Source organism: Alosa pseudoharengus, unplaced genomic scaffold, assembly GCF_046254945.1.
Source record: "Alosa pseudoharengus isolate Yale_2024_CS ecotype anadromous, Long Island Sound unplaced genomic scaffold, YU_APseudo_1.1 YU_APseudo_1.1_scf_6, whole genome shotgun sequence".
Lineage (NCBI taxonomy): Eukaryota > Metazoa > Chordata > Actinopteri > Clupeiformes > Clupeidae > Alosa > Alosa pseudoharengus.
Window position 1 is genome coordinate 9,707,508 of NW_027468848.1, and position 21,602 is coordinate 9,729,109.

General features: G+C 49.6%; 1 protein-coding gene across 1 annotated transcript; it reads right to left on the reverse strand.

Moving 5' to 3' along the window:
* Positions 1–5,323: 5,323 nt before the first annotated feature.
* On the reverse strand, positions 5,324–21,345 carry LOC143106478 (tripartite motif-containing protein 16-like). Its single transcript, XM_076270759.1, has 9 exons — positions 20,728–21,345; positions 19,800–19,895; positions 8,113–8,346; positions 7,738–7,766; positions 7,507–7,673; positions 7,365–7,397; positions 7,108–7,167; positions 6,360–6,416; positions 5,324–6,223 (listed from the first exon to the last, which is right to left on the reverse strand). The coding sequence occupies exons 1-9, from the start codon at positions 21,313–21,315 to the stop codon at positions 5,709–5,711; spliced, it is 1,779 nt and encodes a 592-aa protein (XP_076126874.1). The 5' UTR covers positions 21,316–21,345; the 3' UTR covers positions 5,324–5,708.
* Positions 21,346–21,602: the final 257 nt, after the last annotated feature.

Below are 21,602 nucleotides of genomic sequence, written 5' to 3' on the forward strand. Positions count from 1 at the left end.
AGAAGAATCCTGATTTTGATATATCTTTCTCACTTTTAAATCTTCACAGTAAATCATCTGAAAGCAAGCCACAGTGTTGCTTGGTTATTTCCTGTGCGTGTAGACAACCCCTTTATTCATCATGAATTCAGCATGTGTATAACTAAACAATGGAATATGGAATGAAAGGGAGTTTGTTCTGTGAAACAACCTTATACCTGTGATCTGGTAATTGCACATTAACACCTCTGCCATAATAATTACATTAACATTTGAATGCTGAAACCTTACTTAGTCAGCCATTGTTTTCTCCTCTGGTCAGTACTCCAGGGCCGTAGTCACCATAGACTTTACATAGACATAGATATTCAGACGTGACCAAAATGTCCCCCCCCAATATTCGGACATAGAAAAATAAAGAAAAAAACGCTATAGGCTATTACAGGAAACCAACAAGTCCCGCCATCTGAAATGCAATCAAACGTAAATAACGTACAAATTAGTGACCTGTTGATGGTTTCAGAGAGAGTAGCCTACACTGTGAATGATTTGTGCTGGAGGTTTTGCGTTTGATGCGTGCGCTATCAAAAGCTTCCTGAACCCTGCTGCGGTGCAGGCTGTCAACAATATCGCAAAAGATACCGGTACAATTCTCACAAAACTTGTTGGAAAGGTGTAGCACTGTCTAAGGAAACCCCATTCATTTTTGAAGCTGATCAGACTCAAAGGGAACTTTGAAGCAATTCCATATTGTAGCCTATTTTCTCGCAATGATAGCGAGAGTGAAACGTAGTGTCCTTTTATTTGAATTTGTGCGTGCCTGTGTCATTCATTTCTTTCTTACACCATAAATAATGCATTCATATGCTAGTAGTAATGTCAGAAATGAACCGGTGTATAAGCCTCTTAGAAATGGTTGTTGCATCTTGCATGTTACATTTAGATGCGCGCTCAATCGCGCATCCATGCAGGCAAAACGTACTCAAATGTGGCCACGGCACAAAAGTTAAAAAAAACTTTTACAATGGCGGTGATAGCCTACAGTTAATGTGAATCGCGGACAATAACCAAAGAAAGGAATTTCCACCTCCATTCACCAAATAAAGGCTGTGTTTCTACATGTTAACACAAAACGTAATTTCTGTCAGAAACCAGCCTATAATGCAGAGGGTAACTTGAGGTGAGTCAGACAGAAGAGGGACCTGACTTAGTATAGGCTAACCTATCTTGAATCCCATCCCGTTCAAACTACCTTAAAATTGTGTGATTAGCCGCCAGAATAATAAAATCAAAATACAAAATATGATTGGGCTATAGGTCCAAACCTATGATTAAGCATTCAGTGTAATATAGAGGTTATCAAAGATACTCTAGTTTGTATTTTCTTTTAAAATATAGCTACATTTTGGAGACAAATGGAGTCATACCACAGGTCTATATCCAGGGATGGATTATTGAATGGACCTACTGGGCCCAAGAGCTCAGGGGGCCCTGAAGCCTAAGACTGTGTGAAGTTGCTTCTCCGCCCTTCTCTTCTATTTCCACAAAACTCACAAGTTTTCATAATATAAAGGGTCATTTTATTTAAGTCTTCTGGGGAAGTATGCCCCCGGGCCCCCCTATCTTAACTGGGGAGGGTTTTTTGCATCTATGCCCAGGGGTTCATAATCCATCCGTGCCTATGTCCGTCAAAAGTTTGGTATATCCTAATTGACTGACTTAACTAATGACTTGTTTGTGATTTTAATAATATTTTTGCATGGCAGGAAATGTATTGAAATTCTGTTATTGAAATTCACACCGCAACACAGATTTGGTCCCCCCCAATGTTGACATTATGGCTACGGCCTTGCAGTACTCACCTTGGTTCTCTCCTCCACGGCCTTCCTCACGTCCTGCAGCTCCTTCTCACTCTCCTGGACTCTCTGCTGGACTTTCCTCTGGGTCTCCTTCAACTCCTTCTGTTGATACAAATGCAGACATACTTCAGACAAGTTTATGTATAAAACATTTCACACACAGGGGTAATTAAATGTGCTTTACATAAAGAAAAGAAAAGCATTGTAAATAATAGTGAACACAAGAAAGGGCAATGGCAATGTAATAATTAAACGACAGAGTTCATCTGATTAACAGGAACTGCATTTACTCAGTTAGCAGAAAGCATCCTAAAACAACTTGGTCTTGGGTCTACATTTGAAACTGGCAAACGTTTTGATGTCACCCGCAAGTTGGTTCCAGAGCTGAAGTGCATAAAACTGCTTCAACATCTTTAGGTTTTACTAACACGCATCTCTCCTGTGATCTGAGAGGTCTGGAAGGTGTGCACTACTGAAGCGTGTCTGATAGGTAAGTACTGTAGGTCCTATTCCATTTAGTGATTTATAAACACAGAGTGCAGGGACTAAAGTATTGGAGTAATGTGGTCAGTTGTTTTAGTTGTCTTATGCTTTCAATTCATTTGTTTTCAGTAGAACCCCTGACATTAAGCATTAAACACAAGCCAAGTTGGCTCAGGGCCTGTACAATATTTGATATTTTGTGCAGTATGATATTCCGCTGATACAGCATGTCAATGTTTGACAAATTTTATACATTTTGCACTTTGTACCTGCTATAATTTCCTGGTTCAAGTGATCTCTGATAAGAGAGTCTGCCGAAAATCAGTAGATTTTAAGAAGTATAAAGTTCTTGTAATTATGCAGACATATTATATGTGTTTCAGACATTTTAAACAAAATTAAAACTCAAGTGTAGCTTCAGTGCTCACCTGTTTGTTGGTTCTTTCTGCAGCAGCTGTGACTGTGTCATGGCCTTTATGTTCGTCCATCATGCACTGAGAGCAGATACAACTCTGATCGGTACGACAAAATATTTTCTTATGACGGGGGCAGATCCGCTCCTGTAGCTGGCCTGTGGCATCAATCGCCTCCGCCATTTTCTAGCGTTCACAAACACAAGCCCAAGCACGCAGAAGCAGCACTGCAGCAGCAAAGAGTTGAGAGTTTTGCTACATCAGAACTCTCAGGAGGAGAACAGGTAGGGCGGGTTGGGGGAGGGTGGGGATGAGGGAGCAGCCAATCAGATGTCTGTGTGTCTGAGTGAGAGCGGAGGAGATGGTCAGAAGGTTGTGGGTCAGCAGTGTGGAGAGGAACACAGGACAGCAGAGTGGGACCTCTGGGTGGAACTTCTGCAGCTCAACTCTGCAAGTGTTTCCTGTGTCACCACAGAGGTGTGTCGCTCTGTTGTATACAGCTAGAGAGATACAAAGATGAAGGAGAAGAGAGAGAGAGAGATAGAAAGAGAGAGAGAGAGAGAGAGAGAGAGAGAGAGAGAGAGAAAGAGAGAGAGAGAGGGAGAGCGAGTGAGAGTGTGAGGGAAGGTGGCAGACCACAGAGGTGGCTACAAATATAGGACTGGGTTTTAAAATGTATCTTGGGAACTCTCAGAAGGAGAGGTATGAACTGCGCTGCTTGGCAACATTTTAAGGAGCCAATATGCTATCAGCGTGTGGAACCCGGACTACCCCATAGCAAGGCATTTTAGCGAGTGCCATAATAAAAATGATCCTCTGTTGCGTATACAAGGCATTGAGCATGTTAGGCCTATGGCGAGGGGCGGCAATAGGCTACAGATAGATCGCCTTAATGCTATGGCGTATCCAGGTCTAAATGAAGATATTGATTTTACTTGTTTTTTGTAAATGTCTTGGATGTACAACCCCAAATCAGAAAATGTTGGGACGTTGTGTAAAATGTGAATGAAAACAGAATGTAATAATCTCCAAATCTCTTACACTCATGTTTAGTAGCAAAGAGGAGACAACATATCAAATGTTGAAAATTACATACGTTCATTTTTAATTTGATACCAGCAACATGTTTCAAAAAAAGTTAGGACAGGGGTAACAAAATGCTGGAAAAGTTGTGTAATGACAAAGAAAACAAAAGAGGAATGTTTCACAACTAATCTGGGTAACTGGCAACACGATTGGGTATGAAAAATAGCATCCCAGAGAGGCAGGGTCTATTAGAAGTGATCACTCTGTGTAAACCTGTGTGCACAAATGATGAAACAATGTAATTGTAATGCTTCTTAACATGAAATTGTGCAGTATTTGGGGAGTTCATCATCTATATGACATAATATTATGAAAACATTCAGAGAATCCAGAGAAATCTTTGCAAACAAGGGAAAGAGCTGAAAAACAATATTGGATGGCTGTGGTCTTTTGGACCTCAGATGGCACTGCATCAAAACCAGACCTGTTTCCAGACCTTTCATTGTATGGGCTCAGGAAAACCTCTTATAACCATTGTCTATGTGCACAGTTTGATACTCAATTCAAAAACTGCAGCCAAAATTGTATTGAGACATGATACAGAAAATACCACTGTCTTATCTGGGCCTGAGCTTGTTTAAAATGGACTGAGGTAACATGGAAAAGGGTCCTCTGGTTAGACCAATCAAAATGTGCCATTCTTTTTGGAAATCATGTACTCATATGGCCGAAAGAATAGAGGGCCTATACGTTTCCAACCTATCCAGCTTTTTTTAGTGCTCAGTTCAAAACCAGCATCTATGACGGTGTGGAGGTGCATTACTGCCTATAGCATGGGAATCTTGCAGATTTAGCAAAGCACAATCAATTCTGAATGATGTATACAGGTTTTGAGCAACATATACTGCCATCCAGGGCAGGTAATATCTTTTCCAGGGAAGACCTTGAATATTTCTGGAATACAATGGCAAAATAAATTCTGCATATATTTAAACAGTATTTCTCCATAGAGGAAAAGTCCAGGTGCTAAAATGGCTTGTCTGCAGTCCAGACTTGTCAAATTAGGTGCATGATGGAATGAAAACATGACTAAGAATACCCCATACTGTTGAGCAACTAAAATCCTACATCAGGGAGTAATGGGACAACATGTCATTCTCAAAACTCTAGCAAGTGGTCTCCTCAGTTCTTAAACATTTCCAGAATAGACATTGCCTGTCCATGTACACTTGGAGCAGTGAGCTCGGAATACTTAGTCATATAAAATAACCCAGTCGCTTTAAATTATTTGTTTTTCCCATGGATAAGGAAATAAGAAAATATCACAGATTTAAAAGGAAATTAAACTCTAAAATATTATTAAAAGCGTAGGCCAAATGGAAATGGGGAAACATTAAGCTAAAGGCCTATTTCAATTTATTAACAGTGACAAGATTTCTGATCTTTTATTTGTTTATTCTGAAAAGTCTTGATCAGTCTCATGAATGTCATGTAGACCTTCCATCAGACATGTGTCCAACCACAGAGGGACTAAAGGCCTGAATACCTGGGGGAGGAGAAGGAGGGTTAGGGAGAGCAGGGGGGAGAGGAGATGGATTGTGGGAGAGGATCAGAGGGTGTGAAACACTGGGCTTATCAACACATTTCCCACCCAATAGTGTATGTGTGGTGTGCTGATGTGTGTTCCAGCAGAGGTCCAGAGGTGCAGACGTTGTAATATCTGCTGGGGTCCAGAGATGAGGGAGTGGTTTTGGTCTTTTGTTTTCCCCAAGAACAGGAATCCCAGACAGCTGAAAGGCAGCTGCCAGATCCTTACATGTGAGTGGTGGCTTATATGTGTGTTGATGAGAAGGAATGTGTTTGTGTGTGTGTGTGTGTGTGGATGTGATAACAGTATCTGTCTGTGTCTGGGGTCTTTACATTTCTGTCCTGCTGTATACGGTGTGGGTCACAATAGCTTCACTGATGATCCAGAATATATATAAAACCCAGGGTAGAGTGTGTGAGTGAATGTGGTCTGAACTCTGTACAGGAGGGTCATTGGGTCAGAGATGCTGTAGAAGGCCAGAGTTCCTGCCCTGTGATCCACATACACTCCTATTCTGGAGCTGGCCACTAGAGGGAGTTTAGTCTGTTTCTTATTGTTCCAGAAAGAGGATCTGGAGCTGGTGAAGTGCAGACTCCAGGACTGATCATTAAATCCAAACCCACACTTAGCACCCGTTCCTTTCCTGCTGATGCTTTTATATGAGACTGCTATATAAACCTGCCCACTCCTCTCCACCTCCCAGTAGCAGCGTCCAGACACACCCTCTCTACACAGCACCTGTAGCCACCCATTAAATCTCTCTGGATGATCAGGATATGACTGGAGCTCAGCTCTCCCCTCCACCCTCCTGTTCCCCTCAGACAGATGGAGGTTTCTGTGTGCTGTGTTTGGATCCAGTGTGAAGTGACAGGAGTCTGATGGAGGAGAAGAGAGAAGAGGACTCACTTAGACTTGTATTACAGTGTGTGTGTGTGTGTGTGTGTGTGTGTGTGTGTGTGTGTGTGTGTGTGTGTGTGTGTGTGCGTGTGTGTGTGTGTGTGTCCAACTTACACTGCAAGAGCTCCTCTCTGGTCACTGGTTCAGGATAAACAGCCTGGACATCAGACACTAAAACAGAACATTTCACTTTACTACCAAAAACAGTATAAAGACAATTCACAGTATATTGATGACAGCACACACATTTTTAAATCACATCAGCAGAGATTGTATAAAGAAGGTTATGTGGAATTATGAGTCCCCAGCTGCTTAAATCTTAAAGGCCTTCAACCTCCCACTGATGAGTCCTTCATCTTTATAAGAGGGTAGGGGCATGTTTAGAGGTCCTCATCTTCATTAGGAGGGTAGGGGCATGTTTAGAGGCCCTCATCTTCATTAGGAGAGTAGGGGCATGATTAGAGGACCTTCAGTTCTATCCTACCACAATCAGTCTCCAGTTGCAAGTCCGAAGCACTAACCAGTAGACCACGGGTGCCACACGGTTATTCACACAGTCATTAACACAAGACAACTGCAGAAGTAATGGGTGTAATCTAGTGGTTTGGAGTAAATGATGAGGTTACTGTTTGTTAAAGCTGAATTCTAACTCCATCTCTGACCTCAGCTTCTGCTTTTGTTTGTTGTTATTGATACATGTAAACATCTAAACTCTGGGGCCCAGCCACACCCCCATGCCTCTTAGGTTTGACATCTGAAAGAAGGTTTGTAAGATAAAAAGATTCAGTGCAACTATCATTCCTTTGCTAGACCCCAAATGTTGAGCATTAGATGCTGTTACAATCGATCAGTAAAGACTTACTGCTTGGTGGCAGCACCTCCTTTCTGTCTGTTCTTCTGACTGGGAGTTCAGGATCAGTATCTGGGAACCAACACAGAGACACTCATTCACCCAGGATCAGCAGAACAAACCAACACACATCTTGCTTTGCATATTATCTTGTGTGTACTCCGCCTTTTGGGAAATGTTTGTTTTTAACATCTGTGAAAGGCCTGTTAGCTCTGGAAGGAAGTTTTATTTCAGCTGAAGATGGGAATGCAACTTAATGACAGACTCACATTCTAAAGACTGGATAATTTGGATATGTGCCACTGTTGAGAGACAGAACATACAGAGTCAAATGAATCCATAACTGTTTGAACATAACAGTGTCTTATAAAAGTAGTTCATGATTGCGTCCATTCTAGATTATTGTCCAACCTGCTGCAGATATCTTGGCTACTTCCTGCTTGAAGATGCCACCCAGTTTCTCCTCCAGCTGCACCTTCACTGCAGAGACAGATTCCTTCAAAACCTCAAAAGAGACACTTCTGTTGAAGGTTATGCTGGGTAAGTCAGCGAAGAGAATCTCTGAAGGATGGAATATTCTACGGAGAAAAATATAAGAGTTGAAACAGTTTATTATGTATGTCAGGCTGGTTGGAACTGTACTGCAAGGAGCACCAGTGACTGACAACATTCTGCAGAGAGAAACACAAAAGGACATGCCACCTGAATATTCAGTCAGGGCTGTTTCCGCCAAATGCTGCAGACATAATGAAGTTCATCAGTTGGTTTAGTGTGTGTGTAATTATGCAGTTTTACATTAGTGTGTTGAAGTGTGTGGTCATGTTAGATACATGCTGTACTGCATGTAAAGCAATACAATCTATATGTTACCTCATCACACATCATACAGCTCACATACAGATTTTTATTCCACACTGTTGGTGTTTGGACATATGTCATATATTTCACATAAACTATCGACTCAATGTCTTATTCTTTACATTTAATTTCAGTTTCAGGAGTGCAGGTCAAATGTACCTTGAGGAAATGGATGTGATCCTCTGTGTGTGAAAGCTGCTCCAGCTCAGCATCTCTCCTCTTTAGCTCAGCAATCTCCTGCTCCAGTCGCTTCAGGAGTCCTTCAGCCTGACTCACCTCAGCCTTCTCCTGAGCTCTGATCAGCTCTGTCACCTCAGAGCGCCTTCTCTCAATGGAGCGGATCATCTCAGTAAAGATCCTCTCACTGTCCTCCACTGCTGTCTTTGCAGAGCTCTGTTAGGAGACACACAAAGAGGAGGGCAGGAGACACACAGAGGGAGGTGAAGCTGAAAGTGTTTCATGGTGTCAGTGGTTCTTTGTGTGCTGTAGAGATGGCAGCAGAGACACAGTTACTAACTGGGCTCACTACAACCTGGCCTGAGGGTGGAATTAGGATTTATTACTGCTATGTAGACTCTTCTCACTCCCCAGAATTTAGCATTTATACCACAGACTTTGCAGCATACTTACTGTACTCATAGAACATATTACTAGACTAATATCTAATAGAACACTAATACTACTAGTAGTTTGTTCTGAATGTGTCAGACACCAAACAGGACGAGGACCACAAAAGCGTCACGTTCGAAAGTTTATTTAAGGGTTGGGGGTAATGGGGGTTTCAGAGGTTCCGGGGAGGTACGGGAGTTCCAGGAGTTTCGGGGGTTTCAAGAGTCTGCGTGTGTGTGTTCCCCCAGTAGCCGAACAGCGATGGCAGGAGCTGGATGAACCGGGAGTCCTGGGGGAAACACACACACAACAGCAATTGAACCGAAGCAGCAGTACAGTCAAGGGCTAGGCGATTTTCGTAGAAGAGAGACAGAAGGCAGGTCAAGAGTACCGGGGCTGGAGAACACAGAAGTAGGCGAACGGGTCCGGGATCACAGGCAAAGAGTCAGAGGCGTTTTCCGAAACAGGCAGGTAACTGGTGCTGGTTGCAGACGATCTGACAAGTGTGGACTGAAAAGCAAGGCTTTATATACAGGGCATGATGAGTGGTGAATGCAGTGCAGCTGGTAGGTTAACGAGGGTGAGGCAGAGCAGAGCGGAGCAGGAACAGGTGGAGGTCATCAGACTTCAATCAGTGCGTGTTACCAGGCAGAGAGAGAGCTCATGACAGAACCCCCCCCCCTAAGGGACGGCCCCAGAAGTCCCCAAGAATGACACCACGTCGGGAGGGCGGAGGGGAGCCGGTGGAGGGCTAGAACTCCTCCGAGCGGTCCGAGTGAACATCCTCATCCTCGGAGGGAGCTGGAGGGTCGTGGACAGAAGACGGGACAGGTACCGAGACCGGGTCAGGGTCAGGCACAGGACAGGAAACCGGGCGGGCAGGACGGTTAGGGACCCCTCTGGGACGGCCCCTACGGATTGCAGGTTGATCAGGATGCAGACGGTGGAAGGCTGGCTGGCACCCAGGTTCTCTCCTCAGGTCCATAGCCCTCCCAGTCGACGAGATACTGGAGCCCCCTACCTCGCCGTCTGGACCGAAGCAGGCGTCGAACGGTGTACACCAGCCCACCTTCAACGAGGCGAGGAGGAGGAGGAGGAGGCGCCACGGGGACCAGCGGGCTGTCATGCCCCGGCTTGACTTTCGAAACATGGAAAGTAGGAGGCACCCTCATGGGTGTTGGCAACCGGAGCCGGACTGCGGTTGGGCTGATGACCCTCTTGATTGGGAACGGGCCGAGGAACCGAGGTGCCAGCTTACGCGATTCCACTCGCAGTGGGAGATCCTTGGCTGACAGCCACACCTTCTGGCCAACACGGTAGGCGGGTGCCGGCGATCTTCGGCGATTAGCCCCAGTGGTATAGCTGGCAGCTGACCTGAGTAGCGTGGCACGAGCTTGTGACCAGGTACGGCGGCAACGGCGGGCATAGGCGAGGGCAGACGGGCAGGACACATCTCCTTCCTGGCTGGGGAACAGGGGGGGCTGGTAGCCATACACACACTGGAAAGGTGACATACCAGTGGCAGAGCAGGTGAGGGCGTTGTGAGCATACTCTATCCACACCAGTTGTTGCACCCAAGCCTGGGGTTTGTGAGAAACCATGCACCGCAGCGCCTTCTCCAGCTCCTGGTTTGCCCGCTTGGACTGACCATTGGACTGGGGGTGGAACCCAGAGGTGAGATTCACTGTGGCCCCTAGAAGACGGCAGAACTCCTTCCAGAATGTAGAGGTGAATTGTGGGCCTCGGTCAGAGACAACATCCCTGGGCAGCCCGTGTAGACGGAAGACATGATCAAGAACAGCCTGGGCAGTCTCTCTGGCAGATGGCAATTTAGGGAGGGGAATGAAGTGTGCCATCTTGCTGAACCGGTCAACCACAGTGAGAATGACAGTCATTCCACCTGATGGTGGGAGGCCAGTTACAAAGTCCAAGGAGACGTGGGACCAGGGTCGTGTGGGCACAGGCAAGGACTGGAGTAAACCAGCAGGGGGCCGAGTGGAGGACTTGTTCTGATTGCAGGTGGGGCAGGCACGGACAAATTCTCGGACATCCCTTTTTAACGAAGACCACCAGAAGCGCTGGGCAAGGAGATGGCAGGTGCGGGCGGAGCCCGGGTGGCAGGCAAGGCGGGAGTTGTGTCCCCACTGTATGACCCGGGACCTCAAATTCTCTGGGACGAAGAGACGACCGTCTGGGCACGCACTGGGACTGGGATGGTCACGGAGGGCCTCTTGAATCTCCTCCTCAATATCGCAGGTCAGGGCAGCTACGATGCAGGGATCGGGCAGAATTGATGCAGGTTCCTGGGAAGGGGCGTCATCCTTCTGAAACTGACGGGAGAGAGCGTCCGGCTTGGTGTTCCGAGAACCTGGGCGGTATGACAGGGTGAAGTTGAATCTGGTGAAAAACAAGGCCCAGCGGGACTGTCTGGGGTTAAGACGTTTGGCATTGCGGATGTATTAGAGGTTTTTGTGATCGGTCCAGACCAGGAACGGAACTGTGGCCCCCTCCAGCCAGTGACGCCACTCCTCCAGGGCAAGCTTGACAGCCAACAGCTTACGGTTTCCGACATCATAATTGCGCTCTGCAGGTGAAAGTCGGCGAGAGAAAAATGCACAGGGGTGCAACTTGTTGTCCTCCTCTGCACGTTGAGAGAGTATGGCCCCGACTCCCACGTCTGAGGCATCCACCTCGACAACGAACTGCCGGTCTGAATCCGGCATCTGGAGGATGGGGGCAGTGGTGAACCGGGCCTTGAGGGTATGAAAGGCTGTGTTGGCCTCTGGGGTCCAGAAAAAGGGGTGTTTGATGCTGGTCAGGGCTGTGAGGGGAGCGGCGACGGAGCTGTAGTTCCGGATGAATCTCACGGTAGAAGTTGGCAAAACCGAGAAATTGCTGCAACTTCTTCCTATTCTCCGGAACTGGCCAGGAGGTAACTGCTGAAACCTTTGCGGGGTCCATCTGGATATTGCCTTCAGCGATGATGTATCCCAGGAATGACACAGTCTGAGCATGGAACTCGCATTTCTCCGCTTTGACATAGAGAGAGTTCTCCAGGAGCCGCCGAAGAACCAGCTGGACATGACGGGTGTGTTCGGACAGAGTTCTGGAGAAAATTAAGATGTCGTCCAGGTACACAAAGACGAATTTATTCAGCATGTCCCGCAGCACATCATTCACCAGAGCCTGGAATACCGCTGGGGCGTTGGTGAGGCCAAATGGCATTACCAGGTACTCGTAATGGCCGGTGTGGGTGTTGAATGCAGTCTTCCACTCGTCACCCTCCTTTACTCGCACAAGGTGGTAAGCATTTCTAAGGTCCAGTTTGGTGAAAATAGTGGATCCCTGGAGCAACTCAAAAGCAGAGGTGAGTAAAGGCAGAGGATACCGGTTCTTCACTGTGACATCATTCAGACCTCGATAATCAATGCAGGGGCTAAGAGACCCGTCTTTCTTTCCTACAAAGAAGAACCCGGCACCAGCAGGAGAGGAAGACGGGCGGATGAGTCCAGCTGCCAGGGAGTCCCTGATGTAATCCTCCATAGCTTTTCTTTCAGGAGGGGATAGTGAGTAGAGGTGACCTTTGGGTGGAGCAGTCCCAGGGAGGAGATCAATGGCACAGTCGTACGGACGGTGTGGGGGCAGAGATGTGGCTTTGGCCTTGTTGAACACCTCTCGGAGGCCATGGTAACATTCAGGAACATTAGAAATGTCGGGGGCAGTGCTGGGGGGTACTGAGCCAGGGGGCAGCGAGGCAGCACGCAAACAGGTCAGGTGGCAGGCATTCCCCCACTCTTTCACAGTTCCGGAGGCCCAGTCGAGGTGAGGATTGTGGAGACGGAGCCAAGGGTAGCCCAGGATTAGGGGTTGGCCTGGAGAGCTGAGCAGGTGGAAGCGGATGGTCTCTCGGTGGTTTCCTGACACCATCATTGAGATTGGGGCTGTGATGCTGGTAACTGTGCCAATTACGTGACCGTCCAGGGCCCGGGCTGGGACAGGAGTGGACAAGCGGTGGCTTTCCAAGCCCAGCTGACGAGCCAGTCTTGTGTCAATAATGTTTGCTTCTGCGCCAGAGTCCACCAGGGCTGCCAGGGTGTGGGTGGAATCAGACAAGCGAAGACAGACTTGAATGAGGGGTTTACGGCTGATGGAGGGCTGAATGTTCATTGAGCTCATCCGGATTCCTCCTACATCCGGTGAGCTCCGGCTTTTGCTGGACAGGTGGCGACTCGATGGCCATCACCACCACAGTACAGGCACAAGTTAGAGGTGATGCGTCGCTGGCGCTCTGCAGGGGTTAAGGAGGCGCGGCCGATCTCCATCGGTTCAGACTGGTCCGACTGGCTAGATGGTGTGGCTGGTGAGGACAGAAGGACAGTTGGGACGCTCCGTGTGCTGGTGGATGGACTCTGGCGCCCTCTCTCTCGACGGCGGGCCTGGATCCTGCGGTTGATGCGGACAGCCAGAGCAATGGCTTCATCAAGAGTGGGGGGTTGATCATGGGACACCAGCTCGTCCTTTATGTAGTCCGCCAGACTGTGGAGGAAGGCATCCACCAATGCTTCCCCATTCCAGGAACTCCGACTTGCCACAGTTCGAAAATCGATGGAGTAATCCGCAACAGTCCTTCTGCCTTGGCGAATACTCATCAGGGTCCGAGATGCCTCGGCTGTTGTGGATTCCAAATCGAATACCTTGAGCATCTCCTCTGCGAATAGGCTGAAGGTCGCACATGCTGGTGTCTGACGCTCGAACTCCGCCGTTCCCCAGAGTCGAGCTCGGCCCGTCAGGTGAGTGATCACGTAACCGACCCTCGCCTCTTCAGTGGCAAAGGTCCTGGGTTGCAGGGCAAACTGGACACGGCAGCTCGTCAGGAACGCCCGTACCTGGGTTGGGTCGCCGCTGAACCGCTCTGGATTGCCGATCCTGGGTTCTGGGGCTCCGGCAGCCGCAGCGGCAGTGGACTGAAAAGGAGACTCGGGAGCTGGGCCGGTGAGCAAGCTGGCTGGGGCTGAGTCGGTAGGAGCAGGCAGAGGAGAAAGGTTGGTGAGAAGTTGAATGATCATCGCAAGTTGTTGTTGCTGTTGCTGGAACTGCTGACGCTGTTGGTAGCTGGCTTGAAGTAGGGAGGCAATGTCAGCAGTGTTGCGGTTTACCTCTCTCTCTGTCTCTTCCAAGCGTTGCATGGCAGTGGGTGGTTCTGGTTCGTCGGTTTCCATGCTGGTTCGACCGTGCGCTGGGTCCATGTCTGGTCAGATCGTACTGTCAGACACCAAACAGGACGAGGACCACAAAAGCGTCACGTTCGAAAGTTTATTTAAGGGTTGGGGGTAATGGGGGTTTCAGAGGTTCCGGGGAGGTACGGGAGTTCCAGGAGTTTCGGGGGTTTCAAGAGTCTGCGTGTGTGTGTTCCCCCAGTAGCCGAACAGCGATGGCAGGAGCTGGATGAACCGGGAGTCCTGGGGGAAACACACACACAACAGCAATTGAACCGAAGCAGCAGTACAGTCAAGGGCTAGGCGATATTCGTAGAAGAGAGACAGAAGGCAGGTCAAGAGTACCGGGGCTGGAGAACACAGAAGTAGGCGAACGGGTCCGGGATCACAGGCAAAGAGTCAGAGGCGTTTTCCGAAACAGGCAGGTAACTGGTGCTGGTTGCAGACGATCTGACAAGTGTGGACTGAAAAGCAAGGCTTTATATACAGGGCATGATGAGTGGTGAATGCAGTGCAGCTGGTAGGTTAACGAGGGTGAGGCAGAGCAGAGCGGAGCAGGAACAGGTGGAGGTCATCAGACTTCAATCAGTGCGTGTTACCAGGCAGAGAGAGAGCTCATGACAGAACCCCCCCCCCTAAGGGACGGCCCCAGAAGTCCCCAAGAATGACACCACGTCGGGAGGGCGGTGGGGAGCCGGTGGAGGGCTAGAACTCCTCCGAGCGGTCCGAGTGAACATCCTCATCCTCGGAGGGAGCTGGAGGGTCGTGGACAGAAGACGGGACAGGTACCGAGACCGGGTCAGGGTCAGGCACAGGACAGGAAACCGGGCGGGCAGGACGGTTAGGGACCCCTCTGGGACGGCCCCTACGGATTGCAGGTTGATCAGGATGCAGACGGTGGAAGTCGGCGATGAGTGTCCGGTCCACAATCCGGCTGGCTGGCACCCAGGTTCTCTCCTCAGGTCCATAGCCCTCCCAGTCGACGAGATACTGGAGCCCCCTACCTCGCCGTCTGGACCGAAGCAGGCGTCGAACGGTGTACACCAGCCCACCGTCAACGAGGCGAGGAGGAGGAGGAGGAGGCGCCACGGGGACCAGCGGGCTTTCATGCGCCGGCTTGACTTTCGAAACATGGAAAGTAGGATGCACCCTCATGGGTGTTGGCAACCGGAGCCGGACTGCGGTTGGGCTGATGACCCTCTTGATTGGGAACGGGCCGAGGAACCGAGGTGCCAGCTTACGCGATTCCACTCGCAGTGGGAGATCCTTGGCTGACAGCCACACCTTCTGGCCAACACGGTAGGCGGGTGCCGGCGATCTTCGGCGATTAGCCCCAGTGGTATAGCTGGCAGCTGACCTGAGTAGCGTGGCACGAGCTTGTGACCAGGTACGGCGGCAACGGCGGGCATAGGCGAGGGCAGACGGGCAGGACACATCTCCTTCCTGGCTGGGGAACAGGGGGGGCTGGTAGCCATACACACACTGGAAAGGTGACATACCAGTGGCAGAGCAGGTGAGGGCGTTGTGAGCATACTCTATCCACACCAGTTGTTGCGCCCAAGCCTGGGGTTTGTGAGAAACCATGCACCGCAGCGCCTTCTCCAGCTCCTGGTTTGCCCGCTTGGACTGACCATTGGACTGGGGGTGGAACCCAGAGGTGAGACTCACTGTGGCCCCTAGAAGACGGCAGAACTCCTTCCAGAATGTAGAGGTGAATTGTGGGCCTCGGTCAGAGACAACATCCCTGGGCAGCCCGTGTAGACGGAAGACATGATCAAGAACAGCCTGGGCAGTCTCTCTGGCAGATGGCAATTTAGGGAGGGGAATGAAGTGTGCCATCTTGCTGAACCGGTCAACCACAGTGAGAATGACAGTCATTCCACCTGATGGTGGGAGGCCAGTTACAAAGTCCAAGGAGACGTGGGACCAGGGTCGTGTGGGCACAGGCAAGGACTGGAGTAAACCAGCAGGGGGCCGAGTGGAGGACTTGTTCTGATTGCAGGTGGGGCAGGCACGGACAAATTCTCGGACATCCCTTTTTAACGAAGACCACCAGAAGCGCTGGGCAAGGAGATGGCAGGTGCGGGCGGAGCCCGGGTGGCAGGCAAGGCGGGAGTTGTGTCCCCACTGTATGACCCGGGACCTCAAATTCTCTGGGACGAAGAGACGACCGTCTGGGCACGCACTGGGACTGGGATGGTCACGGAGGGCCTCTTGAATCTCCTCCTCAATATCCCAGGTCAGGGCAGCTACGATGCAGGGATCGGGCAGAATTGATGCAGGTTCCTGGGAAGGGGCGTCATCCTTCTGAAACTGACGGGAGAGCGCGTCCGGCTTGGTGTTCCGAGAACCTGGGCGGTATGACAGGGTGAAGTTGAATCTGGTGAAAAACAAGGCCCAGCGGGACTGTCTGGGGTTAAGACGTTTGGCATTGCGGATGTATTAGAGGTTTTTGTGATCGGTCCAGACCAGGAACGGAACTGTGGCCCCCTCCAGCCAGTGACGCCACTCCTCCAGGGCAAGCTTGACAGCCAACAGCTTACGGTTTCCGACATCATAATTGCGCTCTGCAGGTGAAAGTCGGCGAGAGAAAAATGCACAGGGGTGCAACTTGTTGTCCTCCTCTGCACGTTGAGAGAGTATGGCCCCGACTCCCACGTCTGAGGCATCCACCTCGACAACGAACTGCCGGTCTGAATCCGGCATCTGGAGGATGGGGGCAGTGGTGAACCGGGCCTTGAGGGTATGAAAGGCTGTGTTGGCCTCTGGGGTCCAGAAAAAGGGGTGTTTGATGCTGGTCAGGGCTGTGAGGGGAGCGGCGACGGAGCTGTAGTTCCGGATGAATCTCCGGTAGAAGTTGGCAAAACCGAGAAATTGCTGCAACTTCTTCCTATTCTCCAGAACTGGCCAGGAGGTAACTGCTGAAACCTTTGCGGGGTCCATCTGGATATTGCCTTCAGCGATGATGTATCCCAGGAATGACACAGTCTGAGCATGGAACTCGCATTTCTCCGCTTTGACATAGAGAGAGTTCTCCAGGAGCCGCCGAAGAACCAGCTGGACATGACGGGTGTGTTCGGACAGAGTTCTGGAGAAAATTAAGATGTCGTCCAGGTACACAAAGACGAATTTATTCAGCATGTCCCGCAGCACATCATTCACCAGAGCCTGGAATACCGCTGGGGCGTTGGTGAGGCCAAATGGCATTACCAGGTACTCGTAATGGCCGGTGTGGGTGTTGAATGCAGTCTTCCACTCGTCACCCTCCTTTACTCGCACAAGGTGGTAAGCATTTCTAAGGTCCAGTTTGGTGAAAATAGTGGATCGATCCCTGGAGCAACTCAAAAGCAGAGGTTAGTAAAGGCAGAGGATACCGGTTCTTCACTGTGACATCATTCAGACCTCGATAATCAATGCAGGGGCTAAGAGACCCGTCTTTCTTTCCTACAAAGAAGAACCCGGCACCAGCAGGAGAGGAAGACGGGCGGATGAGTCCAGCTGCCAGGGAGTCCCTGATGTAATCCTCCATAGCTTTTCTTTCAGGAGGGGATAGTGAGTAGAGGTGACCTTTGGGTGGAGCAGTCCCAGGGAGGAGATCAATGGCACAGTCGTACGGACGGTGTGGGGGCAGAGATGTGGCTTTGGCCTTGTTGAACACCTCTCGGAGGCCATGGTAACATTCAGGAACATTAGAAATGTCGGGGGCAGTGCTGGGGGGTACTGAGCCAGGGGGCAGCGAGGCAGCACGCAAACAGGTCAGGTGGCAGGCATTCCCCCACTCTTTCACAGTTCCGGAGGCCCAGTCGAGGTGAGGATTGTGGAGACGGAGCCAAGGGTAGCCCAGGATTAGGGGTTGGCCTGGAGAGCTGAGCAGGTGGAAGCGGATGGTCTCTCGGTGGTTTCCTGACACCATCATTGAGATTGGGGCTGTGATGCTGGTAACTGTGCCAATTACGTGACCGTCCAGGGCCCGGGCTGGGACAGGAGTGGACAAGCGGTGGCTTTCCAAGCCCAGCTGACGAGCCAGTCTTGTGTCAATAATGTTTGCTTCTGCGCCAGAGTCCACCAGGGCTGCCAGGGTGTGGGTGGAATCAGACAAGCGAAGACAGACTTGAATGAGGGGTTTACGGCTGATGGAGGGCTGAATGTTCATTGAGCTCATCCGGATTCCTCCTACATCCGGTGAGCTCCGGCTTTTGCTGGACAGGTGGCGACTCGATGGCCATCACCACCACAGTACAGGCACAAGTTAGAGGTGATGCGTCGCTGGCGCTCTGCAGGGGTTAAGGAGGCGCGGCCGATCTCCATCGGTTCAGACTGGTCCGACTGGCTAGATGGTGTGGCTGGTGAGGACAGAAGGACAGTTGGGACGCTCCGAGTGCTGGTGGATGGACTCTGGCGCCCTCTCTCTCGACGGCGGGCCTGGATCCTGCGGTTGATGCGGACAGCCAGAGCAATGGCTTCATCAAGAGTGGGGGGTTGATCATGGGACACCAGCTCGTCCTTTATGTAGTCCGCCAGACTGTGGAGGAAGGCATCCACCAATGCTTCCCCATTCCAGGAACTCCGACTTGCCACAGTTCGAAAATCGATGGAGTAATCCGCAACAGTCCTTCTGCCTTGGCGAATACTCATCAGGGTCCGAGATGCCTCGGCTGTTGTGGATTCCAAATCGAATACCTTGAGCATCTCCTCTGCGAATAGGCTGAAGGTCGCACATGCTGGTGTCTGACGCTCGAACTCCGCCGTTCCCCAGAGTCGAGCTCGGCCCGTCAGGTGAGTGATCACGTAACCGACCCTCGCCTCTTCAGTGGCAAAGGTCCTGGGTTGCAGGGCAAACTGGACACGGCAGCTCGTCAGGAACGCCCGTACCTGGGTTGGGTCGCCGCTGAACCGCTCTGGATTGCCGATCCTGGGTTCTGGGGCTCCGGCAGCCGCAGCGGCAGTGGACTGAGCAGGAGACTCGGGAGCTGGGCCGGTGAGCAAGCTGGCTGGGGCTGAGCCGGTAGGAGCAGGCAGAGGAGAAAGGTTGGTGAGAAGTTGAATGATCATCGCAAGTTGTTGTTGCTGTTGCTGGAACTGCTGACGCTGTTGGTAGCTGGCTTGAAGTAGGGAGGCAATGTCAGCAGTGTTGCGGTTTACCTCTCTCTCTGTCTCTTCCAAGCGTTGCATGGCAGTGGGTGGTTCTGGTTCGTCGGTTTCCATGCTGGTTCGACCGTGCGCTGGGTCCATGTCTGGTCAGATCGTACTGTCAGACACCAAACAGGACGAGGACCACAAAAGCGTCACGTTCGAAAGTTTATTTAAGGGTTGGGGGTAATGGGGGTTTCAGAGGTTCCGGGGAGGTACGGGAGTTCCAGGAGTTTCGGGGGTTTCAAGAGTCTGCGTGTGTGTGTTCCCCCAGTAGCCGAACAGCGATGGCAGGAGCTGGATGAACCGGGAGTCCTGGGGGAAACACACACACAACAGCAATTGAACCGAAGCAGCAGTACAGTCAAGGGCTAGGCGATTTTCGTAGAAGAGAGACAGAAGGCAGGTCAAGAGTACCGGGGCTGGAGAACACAGAAGTAGGCGAACGGGTCCGGGATCACAGGCAAAGAGTCAGAGGCGTTTTCCGAAACAGGCAGGTAACTGGTGCTGGTTGCAGACGATCTGACAAGTGTGGACTGAAAAGCAAGGCTTTATATACAGGGCATGATGAGTGGTGAATGCAGTGCAGCTGGTAGGTTAACGAGGGTGAGGCAGAGCAGAGCGGAGCAGGAACAGGTGGAGGTCATCAGACTTCAATCAGTGCGTGTTACCAGGCAGAGAGAGAGCTCATGACAGAATGTGCTCATTATTCATCATGAATTCAGCATTTGTATCATTAAGCAATTGAATAAAAAGGGAGTTTGTTCTAGCAAACAACCTGATGGGCCTACCTGTAATCTAGTTATAGCACATCAACAAAGCTGCCATAATAATGATGGTAACATTTGAGAGCTGAAACAGCTGTTGTCTTCTCCTCTGGTCAGTCCTCACCTTGAGAGTCTCCACAGCCTTCCTCAGCTCCTGCAGCTCCTTCTCTCTCTCCTGGATTCTCTGCTGGAATCTCCTCTGGGTCTGCCCCAACCTCTTCTGTTGATAAAAATGCAGATGTACTTCAGGCAAGTTTATTTATATCGGACACGATATTTCCTACATTTCACATTTCAATGTGCTTTACATTTAATGCAAATAATAGTAGATAATAGCAAATGAAATCATAAAAGGGAAATAGTTAAAAAAAATATTCCATAAAACGGAATAATTAAAAGACATACAAAACACAAAATAGAAACCTTAACAAAGTGCATCTGTTCAGGAACGGCATTTGATCAGGTGAGAGCATCTGAGAACAGTTTGGTCTCAAACTGGCAACAGTTGGTTCCACAGCTGTTCATATAGCAGCTGAAAGCTGCTTCATCATGTTTAGTTCCCACAGCAGGTTTTACCAACAAGTATTTCTCCTGTGACCTGAGAGGTCTGGAAGGTGGGTACTGCTGAAGCAGGTCTGATAGGTAATTAGGTCCCATGCCATTTAGTGATTTGTAAACACGCTGTGCAGTGTTGTATTAGTATTGGAGTAATGTGGTCAGTTATTTTAGTTGTCTAGCATGCTTTCAATTAATTTGTTTTCAATAGAACCTCTAACATTAAGCATTAAACACAAGTCAAGTTGGCTCAGAGCCTGTAAAGTATTGATCTTTTGTGTAGTATCATATTCAGCTGATATTGCATGTCAATGTTTGACAGATGTTATACATTTTGCACTTTGTACCTGCTATAATTTCCTGGTTCATGTATTCTCTAATAAGAGAGAGTCTGCCAAAAATCAGTAGACTTTAAGAAGTACAATGTTCTTGTAATTGTACAAACATATTATAGCTTATATGTTTCAGACCTTTCAAAGTGTAGCTCCAGTACTCACCTGTTTGTTTTTCCATTCTGCTACAGTTGAGACTGTGTCATGGCCTTTATGTTCGCCCATAGTACACAGATAGCAGATACAACTCTGATCAGTACGACAGAATATTTCAAACACTTTCTTATGACAGGAGCAGATCCTCTCCTGTAGCTGGTCTGTGGCATCAATCACTGAGTGATTTCTTCCTGGATTTACATCATTGTGAGCTTTGAAGTGAGTTCCACAGTAAGACAACAGACACTCCAAACAGGACTTGACAGCTTTGAGTTTTCTCCCAGTGCAGACATCACACTCCACATCTCCAGGTCCAGCAGAACACTGAGCAGGAGCAGCAGCCTGGAGTCCAGTCTTCCTACATTTCTCCACCATTTCAGCAATCAGAGGGTTTTTGTAGAGGACAGGTCTGGGAGTGAAGGTGTGTTTGCACAGGGGGCAGCTGTAGACTCCTTTCTGATCCTCCTGATCCCAGCAGCCCTCAATGCACCTCATACAGAAATTATGTCCACAGTGAATAGTCACTGGATCCCTCAGCAGATCCAGACACACTGGACATTTGAAAGGATCTTCTTCCTGAGAAATCGCCTCCGCCATTGTCTAGCTCTCACACACACCAACACACACTCTGAGAAGCAGCAGCAGAGTGAGAGTTGAGTTACGTTTCTGTTTTGCTTCATCAGAACTCTCAGGAGGAGGACAGGTAGGACAGGTGGGGGAGGGTGGGGAGGAGGGAGTAGCCAATCAGATGCCTGTGTGTCTGAGTCAGAGACTGGAAAAGGGGTTGGATCAGATTGATATGTACTGAAGTGGACTCAACACACTGTGATCATGTGCAGCTATAAGGTACATTCTATGTTGAGAATCTAAGGACAATGTTATCA

Bases quoted from the DNA above. Each gene is read 5' to 3' on its own strand.
- LOC143106478 (XM_076270759.1), bottom strand. From the start codon at position 21,315: ATGGCGGAGGCGATTTCTCAGGAAGAAGATCCTTTCAAATGTCCAGTG. The intron at 7,767-8,112 runs GTACATTTGACC...TTCTCTCTGCAG, and splicing joins ATCACATCCATTTCCTCAAG to AATGTTGTCAGTCACTGGTG. The intron at 6,417-7,107 runs GTAAGTCTTTAC...GTTCTGTTTTAG, and splicing joins GGAGGTGCTGCCACCAAGCA to TGTCTGATGTCCAGGCTGTT.